The sequence below is a fragment of the Leucoraja erinacea genome, chromosome 24, assembly GCF_028641065.1.
Source record: "Leucoraja erinacea ecotype New England chromosome 24, Leri_hhj_1, whole genome shotgun sequence".
Lineage (NCBI taxonomy): Eukaryota > Metazoa > Chordata > Chondrichthyes > Rajiformes > Rajidae > Leucoraja > Leucoraja erinaceus.
Genome location: NC_073400.1, coordinates 6,202,870 through 6,226,150, shown reverse-complemented (window position 1 = coordinate 6,226,150; position 23,281 = coordinate 6,202,870). Strand labels below are relative to the sequence as shown.

Genomic DNA, 23,281 nt, shown 5'->3' with positions numbered 1-23,281 from the left:
CCATTTAGAGTAGCGAGAATTGTCGTGTCATAGGTGCAGTTGCAGTAGTTGGGTCTCCAGGTAGTCGTAGGTTGTCGTTGCTTGCCTTAGACATAGTAGCCGTTGGATGGCGATGAGCCTGGATTTTCGGTGATCCAACAACACTATAACAGTCACCGGCAGTCCCCTAAAAAGTCACCTTAGTGGGACAGGCCCATAACAAAGTTAGTGTCCCATTCTTCTGTTAATGGTTAACGATGCCTAATTGACAGCACTGGTTGATGCAACAATATTTAGCACAGTAAAGTGAAGATACATTTATTTCCACATTTAGCTTCTTGCTCAAATTGACTTCATTAATATGAGGGACTTTTAACAGGAAAGGTCAAGCCATGACATCACAGAGCAAGTCCCGACAACACAGAGTGACTCACGGAGAGACAAGACATCGCAAAAAGCTGATAAACTGGATACATTTAAAACAGGAGGCTACACAGCTGCTGGACACAGGTAGGGATCTGGCAGTAATTGTTTGTTATTTGTAGGAATGAATGTGGTCAATAGATTATCAGAAGAGCATCACTCTGGGAATAGAGCTGAGCAATGGGACCATCTACATGTCAATTTTAACCTGAACGCACTGAAGCAGTTAAGATTTACCGATTGTGTAGGAAGGAAACTGCAGATGCTGGATTACACCGAATATGGACACTAAATGCTGTATTAACTCCTTGGGACTGACAGCATCTCTGGATAGAAGGAATGGGTGACGTTTTGGATCGCGTCTGAAGAACGATCTCAACCTGAAACGTCACTCATTTCTTGTAACCGGAGATGCTCAGTTACTCCAGCATTTTGTGTCTATCTATGATTTTACCGATTGATGCATATTTATCCAACTTATTATTGTTGACCCCTTTCTTCCTTTATCCGCAGCCACTCTAACTCCCTCTTACTGACTTAAATACACTACGGGCATCAATTGAGTTTTTCCAATCTACAGTGCGCAACATGGTCACCCACATGTTTTGTCGCCGACAGTCTCCATCCATCATGGTCGTGAGGAGTTCCCCATTCTGTACACAAGTTTTCGATCATTACACTCTCTGCAAATTTTTCAACATGTGTTTGAAAATTCACGGCGACCAATGTTTGGACGCCATTGAAAGTATCAAGATGCGTGTCATGTTTGTAGATGCAGTTGTAGGTTGGTCGTCCGCAGGTAGATCGTAAAGCAGTCGTTGCTTGTCTTTAGCATAGTAGTCATTTGGTGATTTAGTTTACAAACCGAGGGACACAGTCCCCTATAACAAAGTTAAAAGTCCCATCTTCTGTTAATGGTTAACAATGCCTAATTAACAGTACTGGTTGATGCAACAATATTTAGCACAGTAAAGTGAAGATACATTTATTTCCATATTTAGCTTTTTGCTCAAATTGACTTCATTAATATGAGGGACTTTTAACAGGAAAGGTCAAGCCATGACATCACAGAGCAAGTTCCGACAACACAGAGTGACTCACGGAGAGATAAGACATCGCGACAAGCTGATAAACTGGATACATTTAAAAAACAGGAGGCTACACAGCTGCTGGACACAGGTAGGGATCTGGCAATACTTGTTTGTTATTTGTAGGAATGAATGTGGTCAATAGATTATCAGAAGAGCATCACTCTGGGAATCGAGCTGAGCAATGGTAACATCTACATGTCAATTTTAACCTGAACGCACTGAAGCAGGTAGGATTTACCTATTGTGTAGGAAGGAAACTGCAGATGCTGGATTACACCGAAGATGGACACAAAATGCTGGAGTAACTCAACGGGACAGTCAGCATCTCTGGATAGAAGGAATGGGTGACGTTTTAGAAACATAGAAACATAGAAAATAGGTGCAGGAGTAGGCCATTCGGCCCTTCGAGCCTGCACTGCCATTCAATATGATCATGGCTGATCATCCAACTCGGTATCCTGTACCTGCCTTCTCTCCATACCCCCTGATCCCTTTAGCCACAAGGGCCACATCTAACTTTTGATTTCCCTCTTAAATATAGCCAATGAACGGGCCTCAACTACCTTTGGGTCTGAAGAACAATCTCAACTTGAAACGTCACCCATTCTTGCTATCCGGAGATGCTGAGTTACTCCAGCATTTTGTGTCTGTCTATGATTTACCGATTGATGCATATTTTCCTTTTATAATTGTTGACTATTTAATGAATCAATGATAAATTATCCACACCTAATTTTGAGCAATACTGAAATTTCCAATCAACAAATGGGGTCACCACTTTGTCGCCACATGATCGTGGGTAGTTGCGGGGGAGTCGCCTTCATGGTCGCGAGTAGTTCCCACATTCTGGGAACTAGTCGCGGCCTCATTATAGACTCAAGATGTTGTAAAATTCACGGCGACCAAAATTTTGACGCCATTGAGAGTAACGTGAATTGTCGAGTCATAGGTTCATTAATATGAGGGACTTTCTACAGGAAAGGTCAAGCCTTGACATCACCGAGCAAGTCCTGACAACACAGAGTGAATCACGGAGAGACAAGACATCTCAAAAATCTGAAAAACTGGATACATTTAAAACAGGATGCTACACAGCAGCTGGACACAGGTAGGGATCTGGCAATAATTGTTTGTTATTTGTATGAATGTATGTGCAGTTTTAGTAGTTGGCCTCCAGGAAGTTGTAGGTAGTCGTAGGATGGCGTTGCTTGTCTTACACATAGTAGTCGTAGGATGAGTTGAGTCTGGATTTTCGCCGATCCAACAAGACTATGACTGTCGCCGGAAGTCCCCTAAAAAGTCGCCTAAGTGGGACAGGCCCATAACAAAGTTAGTGTCCCATTCTTCTGGTAATGGTTAACGATGCCTTATTGACAGCACTGGTTGATGCAAGAATATTTAGCACAGTAAAGTGAAGATACATTTATTTCCATGTTTAGCTTCTTGATCAAATTAACTTAATTAATATGAGGGACCTTTAACAGGAAAGGTCAAGCCATGACATCACAGAGCAAGTCCCGACAACACAGAGTGACTCACGGAGAGACAAGACATCGCAAAAAGCTGATAAACTGGATACATTTAAAACAGGAGGCTACACAGCTGCTGGACACAGGTAGGGATCTGGCAGTAATTGTTTGTTATTTGTAGGAATGAATGTGGTCACATAGATTATCAGAAGAGCATCACTCTGGGAATATAGCTGAGCAATGGGACCATCTACATGTAAATTTTAACCTGAACGCACTGAAGCAGGTAAGATTTACCGATTGTGTATAAAGGAAACTGCAGATGTTGGATTACACCGGATATGGACACTCAATGCTGGATTAACTCAACGGGACAGACAGCATCTCTGGATAGAAGGAATGGGTGACGTTTTGGGTCGAGTCTGAAGAACGATCTTAACCTGAAACGTCACTCATTCCTTGTATCCGGAGATGCTGAGTTACTCCAGCATTTTGTGTCTATTGATTATTCGATTGATGGATATTTACGTTTTATGATTGTTGACTCTTTAATGTATCAATGATAAATTATCCTCACCTAATTTTGAGCTGAAATTCCCAATCAACAAATGGGGTCGCCACATGGTTATCACATGGTCGCAGATAGTTACCAGGGAGTCGCCTTCATGGTCGTGAGGAGTTCCCGCATTTTGGGGACTAGTCGGGGCCTCATTACAGTCTCTGCAAATTTTTCAACATGCGAATAAATTTAGGACGCCATTGAAAGTAGCAAGCATTGTCGTGTCATAGGTTCATGCTGTTGTAGTGGGTCGCCAGGTAGTCGTAGTTTGTCGTTGTTTGCCTTAAACATAGTAATCGTTGGATGGTGATGAGTTTGGATTTTCGGCGATCCAACAAGACTTAACCTGAATGCACTGAAGCAGATAAAATTACCGATTATGTAGGAAGGAACTGCAGATGCTGGATTACACCGAAGATGGACAGAAAATGCTGGAGTAACTCAGTGGGACAGGCAGCATCTCTGGATAGAAGGAATGGGTGACGTTTTGGGTCGAGTCTGAAGAACTAGTCGGGGCCTCATTACAGTCTCTGCAAATTTTTCAACATGTTGAAAAATTCGCGGCAACCAAAATTTGGATGCCATTTAGAGTAGCGAGAATTGTCGTGTCATAGGTGCAGTTGCAGTAGTTTGGTCTCCAGGTAGTCGTAGGTTGTCGTTGCTTGCCTTAGACATAGTAGCCGTTGGATGGTGATGAGCCTGGATTTTCGGCGATCCAACAAGACTATAACAGTCACCGGAAGTCCCCTAAAATGTCACCTTTGTGGGACAGGCCCATCACAAAGTTAGTGTCCCATTCTTCTGGTAATGGTTAACGATGCCTTATTGACAGCACTGGTTGATGCAACAATATTTAGCACAGTAAAGTGAAGATACATTTATTTCCACATTTAGCTTCTTGATCAAATTGACTTCATTAATATGAGGGAATTTTAACAGGAAAGGTCAAGCCATGACATCACAGAGCAAGTCCCGACAACACAGAGTGACTCACGGAGAGACAAGACATCGCAAAAAGCTGATAAACTGGATACATTTAAAACAGGAGGCTACACAGCAGCTGGACACAGGTAGGGATCTGGCAGAAATTGTTTGTTATTTGGAGGAATGAATGTGGTCAATGGGTTGTCAGAAGAGCATCACTCTGGCAATTTGGATTGCATTCTGAGCAATGGGACCATCTACATGTCAATTTTAACCTGAATGCACTGAAGCAGATAAGATTTACTGATTATGTAAGCAGGAACTGCAGATGCTGGATTACCCCGAAGATGGACACAAAATGCTGGAGTAACTCAGTGGGACAGGCAGCATCTCTGGATAGTAGGAATGTGTGACGTTTCACGTCGAGATCCTTCTTCAGTCTGAAGAACGATCTCAACATGAAACGTCGCCCATTCCTTCTATCCGCAGATACTGAGTTACTCCAGCATTTTCTGTCTATCTACAGTGCCCTCCAAAATGTTTGGGACAAAGACCCATCATTTATTTATTTACCTCTGTACACAATTAGTGATTTTTAATAGAAAAAAAATCACATGTGGTTAAAGTGCACATTGTCAGCTTTTAATAAATGCCATTTTTATACATTTTGGTTTCACCATGTAGATATTACAGCAGTGTTCTTTATTTTATATTTCATTTGGCAAGTAACAAAGATAGTCCCTAGTTAAAAGTCTTCTGTTAATGGTTAACAATGCCTAATTGACAGCACTGGTTGATGCAACAATATTTAGTAAAGTGAAGTTACATTTATTTCCACGTTTAGTTTCTTGCTCAAATTGACTTCATTAATATGAGGGACTTTTAACAGGAAAGTTCAAGCCATGACATCACGGAGCCAGTCCCGACAAAACAGAGTGAATCGCGGAGAGACAAGACATCGCAAAAAGCTGATAAACTGGATACATTTAAAAAACAGGAGGCTTCACAGCTGCTGGACACAGGTAGGGATCTGTCAGTAATTATTTGTTATTTGTAAGAATGAATGTGGTCACTTAAATTATCAGAAGAGCATCACTCTGGGAATAGAGCTGAGCAATGGGACCATCTACATGTCAATTTTAACCTGAACGCACTGAAGCAGGTAAGATTTACCGATTGTGTATGAAGGAAACTGCAGATGCTGGATTACACCGAATATGGACACTCAATGCTGGATTAACTCAACGGGACTGGCAGCATCTCTGGATAGAAGGAATGGGTGATGTTTTGGGTCGAGTCTGAAGAACGATCACAACCTGAAACGTCACCCATTCCTTGTATCCGGAGATGCTGAGTTACTCCAGCATTTTGTGTCTGTCTATGATTTACCGATTGATGCATATTTACGTTTTATAATTGTTGACTCTTTAATGTATCAATGATAAATTATCCACACCTAATTTTGAGCAATACTGAAATTTCCAATCAACAAATGGGGTCGCCACATGGTCACCACATGATTGTCGCCGGGGCATCGCCTTCATGGTCGTGAGGAGTTCCCGCATTCTGGGAACAAGTCGGGGCCTCATTACACTCTCTGCAAATTTTTCAACATTTTGAAAAATTCACGGCGACCAATGTTTGGACGCCATTGAAAGTAGCAAGAATTGTCGTGTCATAGATGCAGTTGTAGTGGGTCGCCAGGTAGTCGTAGGTTGTCGTTGCTTGTCTTAGACATAGTAGTCGTTGGATGGTGATTTAGTCGTCTAAGAGGGACACGCCCATAACAAAGTTAGTGTCTCATTTAAAGTCTTCTGTTAATGGTTAACAAGGCCTAATTGACAGCACTGGTTGATGCAACAATATTTAGCACAGTAAAGTGAAGATACAATTCTTTCCACATTTAGCTTATTGCTCAAATTGACTTCATTAATATGCGGGACTTTTAACAGGAAAGGTCAAGCCATGACATCACAGAGCAAGTCCCGACAACACAGAGTGACTCACGGAGAGACAAGACATCGCAAAAAGCTGATAAACTGGATACATTAAAAACAGGAGGCTACACAGCTGCTGGACACAGGTAGGGATCTGGCGGTAATTGTTGGTTATTTGTAGGAATGTATGTGGTACATAGGTTATCAGAAGAGCATCACTCCGGGAATAGAGCTGAACAATGGGACTATCTACATGTCAATTTGAACCTGCACGCACTGAAGCAGATAAGATTTACCGATTGCGTCGGAAGGCGAACTGCAGATGTTGGATTACACCGAGTATGGACACAAAATGCTGGAGTGACTCAACGGGACAGTCAGCATCTCTGGATAGAAGGAATGGGTGACGTTTTAGAAACATAGAAACATAGAAAATAGGTGCAGGAGTAGGCCATTCAGCCCTTCGAGCCTGCACCGCCATTCAATATGATCATGGCTGATCATCCAACTCAGTATCCTGTACCTGCCTTCTCTCCATACCCCCTGATCCTTTTAGCCACAAGGGCCACATCTAACTCCCTCTTAAATACAGCCAATGAACGGGCCTCAACTACCTTTGGGTCTGAAGAACAATCTCAACCTGAAACGTCACCCATTCTTTCTATCCGGAGATGCTGAGTTACTCCAGCATTTTGTGTCTGTGTATGATTTACCGATTGATGCATATTTTCTTTTTATAATTGTTGACTATTTAATGTATCAATGATAAATTATCCACACCTAATTTTGAGCAATACTGAAATTTCCAATCAACAAATGGGGTCGCCACTTGGTCGCCACATGATCACGGGTAGTTGTGGGGGAGTCGCCTTCATGGTCGTGAGGAGTTCCCGCATTCTGGGAACTAGTCGCGGCCTCATTATAGACTCAAGATGTTGTAAAATTCACGGCGACCAAAATTTTGACGCCATTGAGAGTAACGTGAATTGTCGAGTCATAGGTTCATTAATATGAGGGACTTTCTACAGGAAAGGTCAAGCCATGACATCACCGAGCAAGTCCTGACAACACAGAGTGACTCACGGAGAGACAAGACATCGCAAAAATCTGATAAACTGGATACATTTAAAACAGGAGGCTACACAGCAGCTGGACACAGGTAGGGATCTGGCAGTAATTGTTTGTTATTTGTATGAATGTATGTGCAGTTTTAGTAGTTGGCCTCCAGGAAGTTGTAGGTAGTCGTAGGATGGCGTTGCTTGTCTTACACATAGTAGTCGTAGGATGAGTTGAGTCTGGATTTTCGCCGATCCAACAAGACTATGACTGTCGCCGGAAGTCCCCTAAAAAGTCGCCTAAGTGGGACAGGCCCATAACAAAGTTAGTGTCCCATTCTTCTGGTAATGGTTAACGATGCCTTATTGACAGCACTGGTTGATGCAAGAATATTTAGCACAGTAAAGTGAAGATACATTTATTTCCATGTTTAGCTTCTTGATCAAATTAACTTAATTAATATGAGGGACCTTTAACAGGAAAGGTCAAGCCATGACATCACAGAGCAAGTCCCGACAACACAGAGTGACTCACGGAGAGACAAGACATCGCAAAAAGCTGATAAACTGGATACATTTAAAACAGGAGGCTACACAGCTGCTGGACACAGGTAGGGATCTGGCAGTAATTGTTCGTTATTGTAGGAATGAATGTGGTCACATAGATTATCAGAAGAGCATTACTCTGGGAATATAGCTGAGCAATGGGACCATCTACATGTAAATTTTAACCTGAACGCACTGAAGCAGGTAAGATTTACCGATTGTGTATAAAGGAAACTGCAGATGTTGGATTACACCGGATATGGACACTCAATGCTGGATTAACTCAACGGGACAGACAGCATCTCTGGATAGAAGGAATGGGTGACGTTTTGGGTCGAGTCTGAAGAACGATCTTAACCTGAAACGTCACCCATTCCTTGTATCCGGAGATGCTGAGTTACTCCAGCATTTTGTGTCTATTGATTATTCGATTGATGGATATTTACGTTTTATGATTGTTGACTCTTTAATGTATCAATGATAAATTATCCTCACCTAATTTTGAGCTGAAATTCCCAATCAACAAATGGGGTCGCCACATGGTTATCACATGGTCGCAGATAGTTACCAGGGAGTCGCCTTCATGGTCGTGAGGAGTTCCCGCATTTTGGGGACTAGTCGGGGCCTCATTACAGTCTCTGCAAATTTTTCAACATGCGAATAAATTTAGGACGCCATTGAAAGTAGCCAAGCATTGTCGTATCATAGGTTCATGCTGTTGTAGTGGGTCGCCAGGTAGTCGTAGTTTGTCGTTGTTTGCCTTAAACATAGTAATCGTTGGATGGTGATGAGTTTGGATTTTCGGCGATCCAACAAGACTTAACCTGAATGCACTGAAGCAGATAAAATTACCGATTATGTAGGAAGGAACTGCAGATGCTGGATTACACCGAAGATGGACAGAAAATGCTGGAGTAACTCAGTGGGACAGGCAGCATCTCTGGATAGAAGGAATGGGTGACGTTTTGGGTCGAGTCTGAAGAACTAGTCGGGACCTCATTACAGTCTCTGCAAATTTTTCAACATGTTGAAAAATTCGCGGCAACCAAAATTTGGATGCCATTTAGAGTAGCGAGAATTGTCGTGTCATAGGTGCAGTTGCAGTAGTTGGGTCTCCAGGTAGTCGTAGGTTGTCGTTGCTTGCCTTAGACATATTAGCCGTTGGATGGTGATGAGCCTGGATTTTCGACGATCCAACAAGACTATAACAGTCACCGGCAGTCCCCTAAAAAGTCACCTTTGTGGGACAGGCCCATAACAAAGTTAGTGTCCCATTCTTCTGGTAATGGTTAACGATGCCTAATTGACAGCACTGGTTGATGCAACAATATTTAGCACAGTAAAGTGAAGATACATTTATTTCCACATTTAGCTTCTTGATCAAATTGACTTCATTAATATGAGGGACTTTTAACAGGAAAGGTCAAGCCATGACATCACAGAGCAAGTCCCGACAACACAGAGTGAATCACGGAGAGACAAGACATCGCAAAAAGCTGATAAACTGGATACATTTAAAACAGGAGGCTACACAGCTGCTGGACACAGGTAGGGATCTGGCAGTAATTGTTTGTTATTTGTAGGAATGAATGTGGTCACATAGATTATCAGAAGAGCATTACTCTGGGAGTATAGCTGAGCAATGGGACCATCTACATGTAAATTTTAACCTGAACGCACTGAAGCAGGTAACATTTACCGATTGTGTATAAAGGAAACTGCAGATGTTGGATTACACCGGATATGGACACTCAATGCTGGAGGGTGACGTTTTAGAAACATAGAAACAATGGGACAGACAGCATCTCTGGATAGAAGGAATGGGTGACGTTTTGGGTCGAGTCTGAAGAACGATCACAACCTGAAACGTCGCCCATTCCATGTATCCGGAGATGCTGAGTTACTCCAGCATTTTGTGTCTATCTATGATTTACTGATTGATGCATATTTACGTTTTATAATTGTTGACTCTTTAATGTATCAATGATAAATTATCCACACCTAATTTTGAGCAATACTGAAATTTCCAATCAACAAATGGGGTCGCCACTTGGTCACATGATCACGGGTAGTTGCCGGGGAGTCGACTTCATGGTCGTGAGGAGTTCCCGCATTCTGGGAACTAGTCGCGGCCTCATTATAGACTCAAGATGTTGTAAAATTCACGGCGACCAAAATTTTGACGCCATTGAGAGTAACGTGAATTGTCGAGTCATAGGTTCATTAATATGAGGGACTTTCTACAGGAAAGGTCAAGCCTTGACATCACCGAGCAAGTCCTGACAACACAGAGTGACTCAGAGAGACAAGACATCGCAAAAATCTGATAAACTGGATACATTTAAAACAGGAGGCTACACAGCAGCTGGACACAGGTAGGAATCTGGCAATAATTGTTTGTTATTTGTATGAATGTATGTGCAGTTTTAGTAGTTGGCCTCCAGGAAGTTGTAGGTAGTCGTAGGATGGCGTTGCTTGTCTTACACACAGTAGTCGTAGGATGAGTTGAGTCTGGATTTTCGTCGATCCAACAAGACTATGACTGTCGCCGGAAGTCCCCTAAAATCGCCTAAGTGGGACAGGCCCATAACAAAGTTAGTGTCTCATTCTTCTGTTAATGGTTAACGATGCCTAATTGACAGCACTGGTTGATGCAAGAATATTTAGCACAGTAAAGCGAAGATACATTTATTTCCATGTTTAGCTTCTTGATCAAATTAACTTAATTAATATGAGGGACCTTTAACAGGAAAGGTCAAGCCATGACATCACAGAGCAAGTCCCAACAACACAGAGTGAATCACGGAGAGACAAGACATCGCACAAAGCTGATAAACTGGATACATTTAAAACAGGAGGCTACACAGCTGCTGGACACAGGTAGGGATCTGGCAGTAATTGTTCGTTATTTGTAGGAATGAATGTGGTCAATAGATTATCAGAAGAGCATCACTCTGGGAATAGAGCTGAGCAATGGGACCATCTACATGTCAATTTTAACCTGAACGCACTGAAGCAGTTAAGATTTACCGATTGTGTATGAAGGAAACTGCAGATGCTGGATTACACCGGATATGGACACAAAATGCTGGATTAACTCAACGGGACGGGCAGCATCTTTTGATAGAAGGAATGGGTGACGTTTTGGGTCAAGTCTGAAGAACGATCTCAACCTGAAACGTCACCCATTCCTTGTATCCGGAGATGCTGAGTTACTCCAGCATTTTGTGTCTATCTATGATTTACCGATTGATGCATATTTACGTTTTATAATTGTTGACTCTTTAATGTATCAATGATAAATTATCCACACCTAATTTTGAGCAATACTGAAATTTCCAATCCACAAATGGGGTCGCCACATGATCGCGGGTAGTTGCCGGGGAGTTGCCTTCATGGTCGTGAGTAGTTCCCGCATTCTGGGAACTAGTCGGGGCCTCATTACATGTTGAAAAATTTACGTCGACCAAAATTTGGACGCCATTGAGAGTAGCGAGAATTGTCGTGTCATAGGTTCATGCTGTTGTAGTGGGTCGCCAGGTAGTTGTAGGTTTTCGTAACTTGTCTTAGACATAGTAGTAATTGGATGGTGATGAGTCTGGATTTTACACGATCCAACAAGACTATAACATTTGGCGGCAGTCCCCTAAAAAGTTGCCTTAGTGGGACAGGCCCACAACAAAGTTAATGTCCCATTTTAAGTCTTCTGTTAATGGTTAACAATGCCTAATTGACAGCACTGGTTGATGCAACAATATTTAGCACAGTAAAGTGAAGTTACATTTATTTCCACATTGAGCTTCTTGATCAAATTGACCATTAATATGAGGGAATTTTAACAGGAAAGGTCAAGCCATGACATCACAGAGCAAGTCCCGACTACACAGAGTGACTCACGGAGAGACAAGATATCGCAAAAAGCTGATCAACTGGATACATTTAAAACAGGAGGCTACACAGCAGCTGGACACAGGTAGGAATCTGGCAGTAATTGTTTGTTATTTGTAGGAATGTATGTGTAGTTGTAGTAGTGGGTCGCCAGGTAGTTGCCAGGAAGTCGTAGGTTGTCATTGCTTGTCTTAGACATTGTAGTTGGAGGATGAGTTTAGTCTGGATTTTTGCTGATCCAACAAGACTATGGCAGTCGCCCGGCAGTCCCCTAAAAAGTCGCCTAAGTGGGACAGGCCCATAACAAAGTTAGTCCCAAGTTAAAAGTCTGCTGTTAATGGTTAAGCACAGTAAAGTGAAGATACATTTATTTCCACATTTAGCTTCTTGCTCAAATTGACTTCATTAATGTGTGGGACTTTTAACAGGAAAGATCAAGCCTTGGCGTCACAGAGCAAGTCCCGACAACACCTGAACCCACTGAAGCAGGTAAGATCTTTACCGATTGTGTAGATGGTGGATTACACCGAATATGGGCACCACATGCAGGAGTAACTCAACAGGACAGACAGCATCTCCGCATAGAAGGAATCGGTGACGTTTTTGGGTCGAGTCTGAAGAACAATCTCAACCTGAAACGTCACCCAATCACTCTCTCCGGAGATGCTGAGTTACTCCAGTATTTTTGTGACTATTGACAATTTACCGATTGATTCATATTTACTTTTTATAATTGTTGACTATTTAATGTATATACTATCAATGATAAATTATCCACATCTAATTTTAAGCAGTACTGACATTTCCAATCAACCAAAACCGAAAAATAAGCTTATTTTATGTCAGACTAACGCAAATATTAAAAAATGAATTTTACTAGCACTGTCAAAAACTTACACTAGCGTATATAATGAGTGGGCGTCTCGATCAATCAAACTTGTTCTACTATTTAATGAGATGATGGTTGTTCAATCTGTAACCTCAATTATGAACTTCCCATAAACTGCATAACTTTTCACCATCTGTTTACCAAGTATCTATCACTGCCTTAAATATATAAAGATTCTGCTTTCACTATTCTTTGAGGAAGTGAAGTCTAAGAATTCAGAGTTTGCTTGGGAAAATAAAGACATTTCTAATGTCTTTAAAAGCTGATCCTTCCGTTTGAAACAATGAGTGCTTATTCATTACTCTTCCACAAGAGCAAACATCCTCTCCACATGGACTTATCAAGACCCTTTCAGGTTCAATCAAGTCATATTGTCATCGAGTGATGCAGTGTGGAAACAGGCCCTTCTGCCCAACTTGCCCGGAACTTGTCAACATGTCCCAGCTACACTAGAAACGCCTGCCTGCGCTTGGTCCATATCCCTCCAAACCTGTCCTATTCATGTACCTGTCTAACTGTTTCTTAAACGTTGGGATAGTCCCTGCCTCAACTACCTCATCTGGCAGTTTGTTCCATACACCCACCACCCTTTGTGTGAAAATGTTACCTCTCAGATTTCGATTAAATGTTATCCCCTTCACCTTGAACCTATGTCCTTTGATCTTTGATTCCCCTACTCTGGGCAAGGAACTGTGCATCTACCTGATCTATTCCTCTCATGATTTTTTGCACCTCTCTAAGATCCTCCCCTCATCCTCCTGCACTCCAATGGAATAGAGACCCAGCCTACTCAACCTATCCCTATAGCTCACTGTCTAATACTGGCAACATCCTTGTAAATCTTCTCTGAACCCTTTCAAGCTTTAAATATCTATCCTATAATATGGTGTCCAGAACTGAACACAATATTCTAAATGCGATCTCACCAACATTTTATATGCAAAATGTCCTCCCAACTTCTATAATCAATAATCAAGACTGATGAAGGCCAATGTGTCAAAAGCCTTTTTGACCACCGTATCTACCTGCGACTCGACCTTCAAGGAACCATGCACCTGTACTCATAGATCCCTCTGCTCTACAACACTTCCCAGAGGCCGACCATTCACTGTGTAGTTTTTAACTCTATTGTTAACTGTTTTTAACTCTATTGATGCAACACATTTGTTCCATTTATTAATCTAATAAAACTTCTGTTAACTGCATTTAATGCATTAAATGCGTTTTAATATCCTTAAATAAGGAGTCTATTCCTGTACACAATATTTCAGATTTGGTCTCACCAACGTGCTACAGAAGTAAGTCACCATTTCACTATTTTTGTATTTAATTCTTTCAATGAAAGATAACATTCTGTTTAGCTTTTCTAATTACTTATGCCATTTTCTAATTATTTATGCCATCTACATTATTAACATTTTACAAGTCATTAACCTAAAGGAATCAGCTGAATTTAAAACACCCAACTACATCACGGAATCTGGTTCTTTACATCCAATGATCCCACTACTGGCCACATCTTCCCATCTCCACCCCTTTCTGCTTTCCGCAGAGACCGTTCCCTCCGCAACTCCCTGGTCATCTCGTCTCTTCCCACCCAAACCACCCCCTCCCCAGGCACTTTCCCCTGCAACCGCAGGAGATGCAACACCTGTCCCTTTACCTCCCCCCTCGACTCCATCCATGAACCCCAACAGTCTTTTCAGGTGAGACAGAGGTTCACTTGCACCTCCTCCAACCTTATCTACTGTTTCTGCTGTCAAATATTTGATTAGTGTATAAATGTAAATAATTTGGTGTACATATAGCTGCTGGTGTACATATGGTGTACATATAGCTGCTAAATTTGTATAAGATAACTATAAGCAGTTGAATAAGGGGTGGGAATTAATAAGCTTTGGCTTCTTCCTGCTCCTTTTCGGACACATACGATTTCATTTATTTATAGATATTGTTTATGACACTTTATAAATATTCTTGTTTTGTTTTTTGTATGCTGTTTCACACTTGCTTTTTATTCTGTTCGAAATAAAGAATTAAATAAATAGACTTTTGTACATCGGCAAGACCAAGCGCAGGCTCGGCGATCGTTTCACTGAACACATCCACTCAAGTCCGCCTTAACCTACCTGATCTCTCGGTTGCTCAGCGCTTTAACTCCCCCCATTCCCAATCTGACCTTTTTGTCCTGGATTTCCTCCATTGTCAGAGGGAGGCCCAACTCAAATTGGAGAAACAGCACCTCATATTTCGCTTGGGCAGCGGTTTGAACATTAACTTCTAACTTCAAATAGCCCTTGCCTTCCCACTCTCTCCATCCCCTCCCCCTTCCCAGTTCTCCCACCAGTTTTTCTGTCTCCGATTACATTTTATCGTTGTCCCGCCCCCTCCCCCGACATCAGTCTGAAGAAGGGTCTCAACCCGAAACATCACCCATTCCTTCTCTCCAGAGAACGCTGCCTGTCCCGCTGAGTTACTCCAGCATTTTATGTTTACCTGATTGTTTACATTGCTATTTCATGAGAAAAGTAACAAAGGTCCCTAGTCACCAGCCCTGACTCCCAGTCTGAATGAAAAAGGGCCTTGACCCAAAATATCACCTATTCCCTTTCTCCCGAGATGCTGTCTGATGCACTGAGTAACTTCAGCGGATCAGACAGCATCTGAAGTCTTGTATTTTGATTTAATCTTGATTTAAACCAACCTTATATCTTGATTTAAACCAGTTGCAGTTCCTTCCTACACAGCCCTGTGTTAACAGCAGACAATACCTAACAGCCATGGTTGATGCAACAGTTAAGTGAAGACAAATTTCTCTTCACTTAGTTTTTGCTCAAGTTGATTTCATTAACCTGAGGGACTTTTAAAGGGAAAAAGTCAAGACATCATGATATCACGGAGCAGGTCCCACCCACACTGACTCACAGAGAGACAAGACATCACAATAAGTTTATAAATTGGGTAAATTTAAAGCAGGCGGCTGCACAAGCAGCTGGACAGGGGGAGGGAAGAGCCATCAATTGTAAATAGTTTGTTCTTTGTAGGACTGACACCATCAGACGAGCATCAGCCTCACAATGGAGTTGAGGAATGGAATCATCTACATGTCAATTTTAGCCTGAGCATGCTGAAATGGGTAAGGTCCACAGAGTTATGCATATTTACTTTTAATAATTGTTAAATTGTTAATGCTGTAATGTCAATGATAAATTATCTGCCCCAAATTTTGAGCAGTACTGACATTTCAAGTCAATAAATTCTAAAAAAAAACATGGAAACAGGTTAGAGTCTCCCATCAAAAGCTCTCCATCAATGCGCAATAGTGCCTAATTGACAGAGCTAAGTGCAGCGGGTGAGGCAACAAGGTTTACCACAGTTAAGCTAAGACAAATTTTGTTCTACTTTTACTCCTTGCTCATGTTGACTTTCATCAAACTGAGGGGGTTTTAACAGGCAAGGTCATGTCTTGACATCACAAGACAATTCCTGCCCACACAGTGTGACTCACTGAGAGACAAGGAGTCACAATAAGTATGTCAACTGGCTTAATATAAAGCAGAAGGCTGCACAGCCAGATTAAGTGCAGGGGTGGGAAACTGCATCAATTGTGAAGAGTTGTCTGTTCTTTGTAGGAGTGTGTGTGTGTGTTTGTGGTCAACTAGAGAATCCAAAGTGCAATGCTTTGGGAATGGAGTTCAGAAATAGATAATTGGAACACTATTTTGGTCCACCGATGTAGGTTTGGGAATGTCGCAGTGAGTACTGTAGTGCTTGTGGAGCTAGGATAGGATTGTAGAAATTAAGGAACATAGAAATAGAAATAAGCCATTCTGTTACTTGTGTCCATGTTGAACAGAAATATATATATATATATATATATATATATATATATATATATATATATATATATATATATATATATATATATATATATATTTTTTTTTTTAATTTTATTTTTATTAGAAGTACGGTAAATTACAATCCTACACAACACATATATCTTAATACATTTTTTGTACCGCTTCATTTTTTTTTGAGCTTTAAGAAAAAGGTAGAAGTAAGGAAAGTAAGAAAGTGCAAGAGAGTCGTGAAGTGCAAGAGTGTTGGGAAAAGAAAGCCCCTTAGGAAAGAAGTTAGAGAAGGAAGTAAAGTGAGAAAATAGACCCTAGAAATGAAAGAAAGAGAAAATAGAAACAATCGCTCTATGTTAGTCTGTTTTTTGGGTTACCAGGTCCTGATACCACATATTTATATATTTGTTTTTTTTTAATTACTATTGCACCTCATATTTGTAATAGGTCCAGAAACATAGACCACGTCTTTTGGAATTGGTCTGCTTTACCTGCTAGGAGGAATCTCATCTCTTCCAGATGTAATGTTTCAAACATATTTGATATCCACATTTTTATTGTTGGTGTCGGCGCATTTTTCCAGAATTTAAGTATAAGCTTTTTTCCCATTATTAGCCCGTAATTAAATAAATTTTTCTGAAACACGTTTAATTCAGGGTTACCTTCCGATATTCTGAAGATCCATTCTGGTTTTGGTACCAGTTTTATTTTGATCAATTTTGAAAAAATATCAAATATTTCATACCAGAATTTTTGGATTTTTGTACAAAAAACAAAAGAGTGCGCTATGGTAGCTTCTTGACACAGGGAACAGAAATATTTTAAGTTCTTAAAGCTGCAGTTGCACAAATGAGCTTTTGACCTGGGCTTTAGTAGGCTAGTTGAGCTGCCAGTTTAACCAGGTGCCCCTGACAGCAACATCCCTGGACCTTCTGTGAGTGTCCAAAGGTCTCATTAGTCCAACTTCAGATGTCTGCCATCGATGCTCAAGTGGTCTCTGCATCGGTGGCCACTGAAGAAACAGCCGCTCTGTTGAGTATTCAGTGTCTTTGCCACCAGAAGCAATTGCAGGGTTGAATGGTTTCCCACAATTGGGAGTCGCCTCTTCCCTGTCCGTGGATGAGACCATTAATATTTTTATGCAATTTTAGTTTCCACAGATTTGAAGCAGTGACGATTAGCAAGAGGTAATTGGGTAGCTGTTTCCAATAGCGATATGGACAAAATTAGTAAGTATTAAACCACAAAGGTATGTATATTACTTATGAGGCAGGGAGCCCAAGCTCCATTTAGACCTAATGAGACAGCAACATGCTTCCCCAATGCTTCTACTGTTCCCCACCACCAGGCTGGATGTTATTCACAGATACTGTGTCTATATATTGACATCAAGTACCACACTTGTTGCAGTTCCAGGCTCTTGCACACAGGTTGGTTTTACTTCATTGGCATTGAGAAGGATCCCAGTCCATGCATTTCCTCCAACTGACTTGCTGCAACGGTGCATATGCGGATGAGTGTTGATGATGTTTCTGCAGGAACCTGATGATGCAGCATCATGCAGATATGTATGCACGAAGAAACACCATCTTTGCCTTCCCAATTCATGCAACTGAGTGAGCTATCTAGCTCTGAGATGTTAGTGGCAACTCATGCCAGAATTAATCTTGCTCTCCAGGTGCAATCAGCTATTGACAGGGTCTTTTATCAGTCATCTACTCTCAGTGCAGAGAAAGGCAATGGCACTCTAGACAGTTCAATCGCAATAGTCTATTACCCTAGAGGTCTATACTTGGCCAGAGGACATCTTCGTTCTATGGGGTGATGCTCCTGTTCACATCTTGCCATTTGACTTGCACCAGGCACGTTCTTGACCAATGTGGATTATAGCATTAACGGAGATGATACTGTACATTTTGTGAAGTGGTTATATCTTCTCGTGTAGGACATGGCCTGGCAACTAGTGTGGCACAAGAGCTCCCAGCTATTTGTCTTTCCAACCCTGAATGTTGATGAGTTTAAATAATACAAACACACCGGATTATTTATTATCTAAAGAGTTGCAGCAAAATCCTAGATCGTACTGAATGAGTGTGGACAGCCTAACTGATCAAGCAACTTAGATGGTCGGACCCAGGACAATACCCTGATAAACATCAGCAGCACTGTCCAGTGAAAGAGAGATAGCAGATTTGCAGTTGCTATTATCCTTTCCACATCTGCCTTGATGGCAAAGACAGTCAATTTCATCTAACCTGTAGAATTCAGCGCATTTGTTAGTTACAGGACCAATGCAAAAAGAACCTGTTACCTGCGAGTAAATGCTACAATACGACAGACAGAATCTGCTAATCATCAACGCTGAACATCTGTATATTCTCTGGAGAGAAGGAAACTGACGTTTACGGGTTGAGACCCTTCTTCAGACTGATGTCAGGTGAGTGGGGGGGACAGAGATAGAATGTAGTCGGAGACAGTAAACTGGGAAGGGGAAAGGGGATGGAGAGAGGGGGGAAAGCAAGGGCAAGAATGTGAGAAAGTGGATCCAGTGATCCGCTGTGCTGGAGGTTTTCTGATGTTTGATTTGTTTATTATATTTGAGTTTCCATCAAAGTTGAAGTTGCACTGGCAAAAGTTATCTGCTTGGGTTCAAATGAGCTTGGATATAACTAGAGCATTGTCGGAAGTTGCTGTTAAGTTTCTGCAGGATGGGAGGACAAATCAATCTGATTCCCCAAGCATTGTTGTAACTGCGGGTAGTGGATTTTGGAGCAATGACCAACACCATGGACCACCCAGTGATGCACGAGACTTGAGCTTTCTCTTCGACATGAGCAAGTGAAGTGTGTTCATTTCCAATTTCATTCTTTTACTCTGTCACCTTGTACAAAGGCATTGATATTTGGGTTTCTAAACTCCACCAGGATCTACATCCAGATGTTGAAGCTTCTTGGCTTCTGCTGGCTACTTCCTACAACACATTGACCCTTAACTTCACCTTGACAACTGGCCTTCATCTGGTATGACTGATGCATGTTCCAGCAGGGAAATGGGTTTAACAATGTAACAGCACTCCTGTTGTCGATGCAATACGATGACTACTCTTCAGCATGGGTTTGATTTACGCCTTCACTTCAGGGAATATTCCACAATGGTGTTAAGATCCCACTCAAATTCAGCTCAATGTCATAGTCTTACAACACTGAATCAAGCTTTTCCAAGAACTACGAGCCCATGCCAACCATCAAACATCCATTTGCACTAAACGTGAACTAATCCTATCTATTGTCTCCATAATTCAACAACACACCCCAGATTTCACCATTCACCTGCACACCAGGTGAACCGCCTTTGGTGGCCAATTAACCTACCAACCCATGTCCTTGGGACATGAAAGGAAGCAGATACAATGTGCACATGGAATATGCAAACTCCGACATCAAAGAACAGGATGAAGCTCTATTCACTGGAGTTAGTAGGCAGTAGCTCTATTAACTGGATCACGTTGAGTGGATGACTGGTCATGCAAGGTCATTTCTATACAAAAATGCATCCATAGATTTTGGAGCTAGATTTTGTATCTATGTTGTTCAGGAGCTCTAGGGCAACGTGATTTTGTTTTCCAAATGAGCAGATGGCCAACGATAGCTCAAAACCACCATACCTCTGCCCAAACCCACTGTCAGATCTGTTTGGGACACAGGATCATCCTTGAGACTCATCCTGAGGTTTTTTTATCTACGACTCATCAGGTTTTTAATCTAGTTTCACATGCCAATGACAATGGGGCTGACTGCATCCTGATTTTTTTTTTCCCTGGGAAGTGGAATATGTGTTGCAAGGGCCATGGCTTAACAACAGGTAGGTCCCAAGCCAAATCTGGTCCTTGGATCTCTAATCCCTGGTCGTGAGTTCATTCTGGTCTCTGGGTCTTGAATCTCTGCTCCTTGATGGGAGGCATCACCTGCAGTGTTAACTCGTGTTTCTATTTTCTGATGTCTGCATCATATTTCATCATTTTCTGATTTGTTTTCTTTATAATATCATTTGTCTTGCCCTTGATTGGAAGTCTAGTCCGGCCCCTTCCTAGTCTCATCCACAGCTTCTGTTTGGATCCAACATCAGGTAAGTTCTGAGTCACCTTTTGGTCATATGCTTGGCATCAGAATGCTTGTGTTCCCACGCCTGGTCTTCAGAAGTAAGTTTTCTCTTCTTCTCCTAATTTAGAAGTGCATCTTGCAGTGACCACACCAGCCATTGTTAATGTGTGTGTGACAGGCCAAAGAATACTCGAGATGTAAAGGAAATGAGGCATCCCATATCAAAAATATGTGAACAGACAATTTTCCTTTCAGATATGGGTTGTTCCATTGCATCTTTTCCTTTCGGCAATCTAAATGATTCACCCCATTTCAGATAAACAACCAAAGATACCCTGGCAACAATCTCAATGAATACATGGGAATGTTGAGATAATATGCAAACTAGTAATTAATTTTGGACTGACCAAACTTTAATCCATTCAGCTTCCAAAACAACTGAAGCAAGGGTCTCGACCCAATTCCTTTTCTCCAGGGATACTGTTTGACCCGTTGAATCACTCCAACTCTGTGTTCTGGGAGCCTGCAAAAGATCCAATAGAAAACCCATAAAATAGAGGACAGTGGTCCAGCAACTTTCTGGGAACCATGATAAGCAGAAATTCTGCAGCTTTGTCAAGGCCATCTGAGATTGGCCATAGAATTTGTCTGCAATTGAATCGAAGATAATATTTCAAAACATCAATGCCCTTCATTCCATTCGACAGAAAGATTCCAGTCCAATCTGAAAGGTGTTAAGAAACTTCAAGAGCACTTGTCTTTAGTGTCCAGACAGAGGAACTGATGAAAAGGCACCTTGAGGACATTGCCATGATCCAACATCTGAAACAAACGACAGAGGTCCAACAACCTCTTGCTGGTAACTATCATAAACCCAAATTCAGCAACATTGTCAAGGCCATCTGAGATTGGCCCTTGAGTTTGTCTGCAGTAGAATCAGGGACAGCATTTCAAAGACATGAATGCCCTCGAGTCCATCCCACAGAAACTTTCCCGTCCGATCTGAAAGGTGTTCTTGAAGTGTTCTAGAGGAGCCGGATGTAAGAGTACCTTTATTTCAGTCATTCACTGGCGGCCATTTCTGTTGCATGCACTGCCAACACAAGAGAAGCACCTGCCTTCCCCTCTCAGTACAGACCTATTCTAATCAGTTGTGAAGGATGCTCCAACCCGGGTCTTCAACAAGATTATGTGGCTTTTCTCATTCTTTGATCCAAGTTGCCTAGTTTCTGGTACACAGCAATATATTAGAGCTGAAGTAACTCTAGTTAATCTTTAAGTTTCCTTATAACCTTTGGTTCAGGAGTCCACAGTACAATGGTAAGTAATTCTAAAAACATAAATATGAGCAGTGTTTTTTCGAAAGGGTAATTTTATTTTTCATTCTAATACCTGCAACAAAGTTCTGGAACTGTCTATTTGATTTTTTTAAAATTAATTTATCTTGTGGCTTCCGTTGATGTAATGCCTATCATCTTTTGGAATTATCTGCATTGAATGCTCACCTTTTCATCTTTTCTTGGCCTCGGTTCCATTTGACTAAGCATGGCAGCATATCTAATGAAGCCTGAAGATTTATCCAAGGCACTCTCCAAAGTTAGGTTTGTATTATACAAGTGGAATAAAAAGGAGGAGGTTATGGCTCAAGAGGATTTTTCCAGGCAAAATCTATTGATCCATTCTGACAATTAAATCCACATTATTCCCCTTCTACTGCCTCCATTTGTGTAGACAATCTCAGTATCTGATGCTTCAGTCAATAACACACCAACCTCCAGGAAAACAGATGGTGATGTTCCATTCAAAAAAAAATTGTGATTATTTTAGTTCAAGTTGTGAGGATGAACTGCAGACAGGATTTAATCTAAACCAGATTTCAAGATGTTAAGTTCACAAGGAACCAGCAAGGTGGAATCTCTCCTGTTGCAGTGTTTCAACCTGAGACGTTGACCTTTCCTTTTGCTCCCCACAGTTGCTGCTCAATCTGTTTAGTTGCTCCCCCAGATAAGTGCAATTGATTTTCAAAACATTGGGTTGTTGTGGTCTGACTGATCTCCTGGACTAGTTTTGATCGCCTAAGGGGGTCGGAGAGGAATTTCCCAGGGTTTTTTTACCCCCAAATTGGCCAGGGGGTTTTGTCAGCTGGGTTTTTGCCTCTCCCAGGAGATCACAAGGCCTGAGGTAGGTGTTGGTCTAATGCTAGTGATGCTCTGGACATCACAGCAGTGTAGGGACAGCCTGGGATGACCATGGGTCTATTCTTGTCTGTTCTGGTTCATAAGCTTTACATCAATCTGATATTTGGAAATAAAATTGGAAGTAAAATGCATCTGTTGTTTGTGTGTTTCTGATTTATTTGCCAAACTCCAGGGCTCAGCTACTGGCTTGGTAATGCACGTGTCTTGTGGGCCTAAGGCTAATGTACAAAAGCTTTGTGCCCATAGGTAAACTCTATCCTTAGTAAGACAATTGGGTCTATCAAGCCTTTCATATCTAATCTGCTATGATCACAACCCTCTGTAGAAACAGAGAGATGATGTTATAGCTTCTTATCGAGTTCACATCACAAG

The 23,281-nt window shown here is 41.5% G+C and overlaps 1 protein-coding gene and 1 long non-coding RNA gene across 9 annotated transcripts; both read left to right on the top strand.

Annotated features, from left to right (window-relative positions):
- Positions 1-1,530: 1,530 nt before the first annotated feature.
- On the top strand, positions 1,531-10,779 carry LOC129708597 (uncharacterized). Of its 6 annotated transcripts, XM_055654428.1 has the most exons (8): positions 1,531-1,581; positions 2,471-2,601; positions 2,978-3,108; positions 5,335-5,467; positions 7,411-7,541; positions 7,918-9,531; positions 10,230-10,358; positions 10,733-10,779. In XM_055654428.1, the coding sequence occupies exons 2-6, from the start codon at positions 2,578-2,580 to the stop codon at positions 8,132-8,134; spliced, it is 636 nt and encodes a 211-aa protein (XP_055510403.1). In that variant the 5' UTR covers positions 1,531-1,581; positions 2,471-2,577; the 3' UTR covers positions 8,135-9,531; positions 10,230-10,358; positions 10,733-10,779. The 6 variants fall into 6 exon arrangements, 4 of the variants coding, with proteins under 4 accessions (XP_055510403.1, XP_055510404.1, XP_055510405.1 ...); XM_055654429.1 differs by lacking the exons at positions 10,230-10,358; positions 10,733-10,779 and adding an exon at positions 6,398-6,528 and having other exon boundaries at positions 7,918-8,081; XM_055654430.1 differs by lacking the exons at positions 7,918-9,531; positions 10,230-10,358; positions 10,733-10,779 and adding exons at positions 6,398-6,528; positions 7,873-7,893.
- Positions 10,780-10,789: 10 nt separating this feature from the next.
- LOC129708598 (uncharacterized) lies at positions 10,790-23,040 on the top strand. 3 transcript variants are annotated; one of them, XR_008725381.1, is made up of 6 exons: positions 10,790-10,863; positions 11,826-11,956; positions 12,300-12,360; positions 14,032-14,058; positions 15,805-15,896; positions 17,763-23,040. It is a non-coding gene; the product is annotated as an uncharacterized LOC129708598 (long non-coding RNA). The 3 variants fall into 3 exon arrangements; XR_008725380.1 differs by lacking the exon at positions 14,032-14,058; XR_008725382.1 differs by lacking the exons at positions 15,805-15,896; positions 17,763-23,040 and having other exon boundaries at positions 14,004-14,040.
- The last annotated feature ends 241 nt before the right edge of the window (positions 23,041-23,281 follow it).

What these genes read in the sequence shown, in the direction of transcription:
- LOC129708597 (XM_055654428.1), top strand. Translation starts at nt 2,578, where the DNA reads ATGCTACACAGCAGCTGGACACAG. An exon ending in TACACAGCAGCTGGACACAG is followed by an intron (nt 2,602 to 2,977) that starts GTAGGGATCTGG and finishes GACCTTTAACAG; the next exon opens with GAAAGGTCAAGCCATGACAT. An exon ending in TACACAGCTGCTGGACACAG is followed by an intron (nt 3,109 to 5,334) that starts GTAGGGATCTGG and finishes GACTTTTAACAG; the next exon opens with GAAAGTTCAAGCCATGACAT.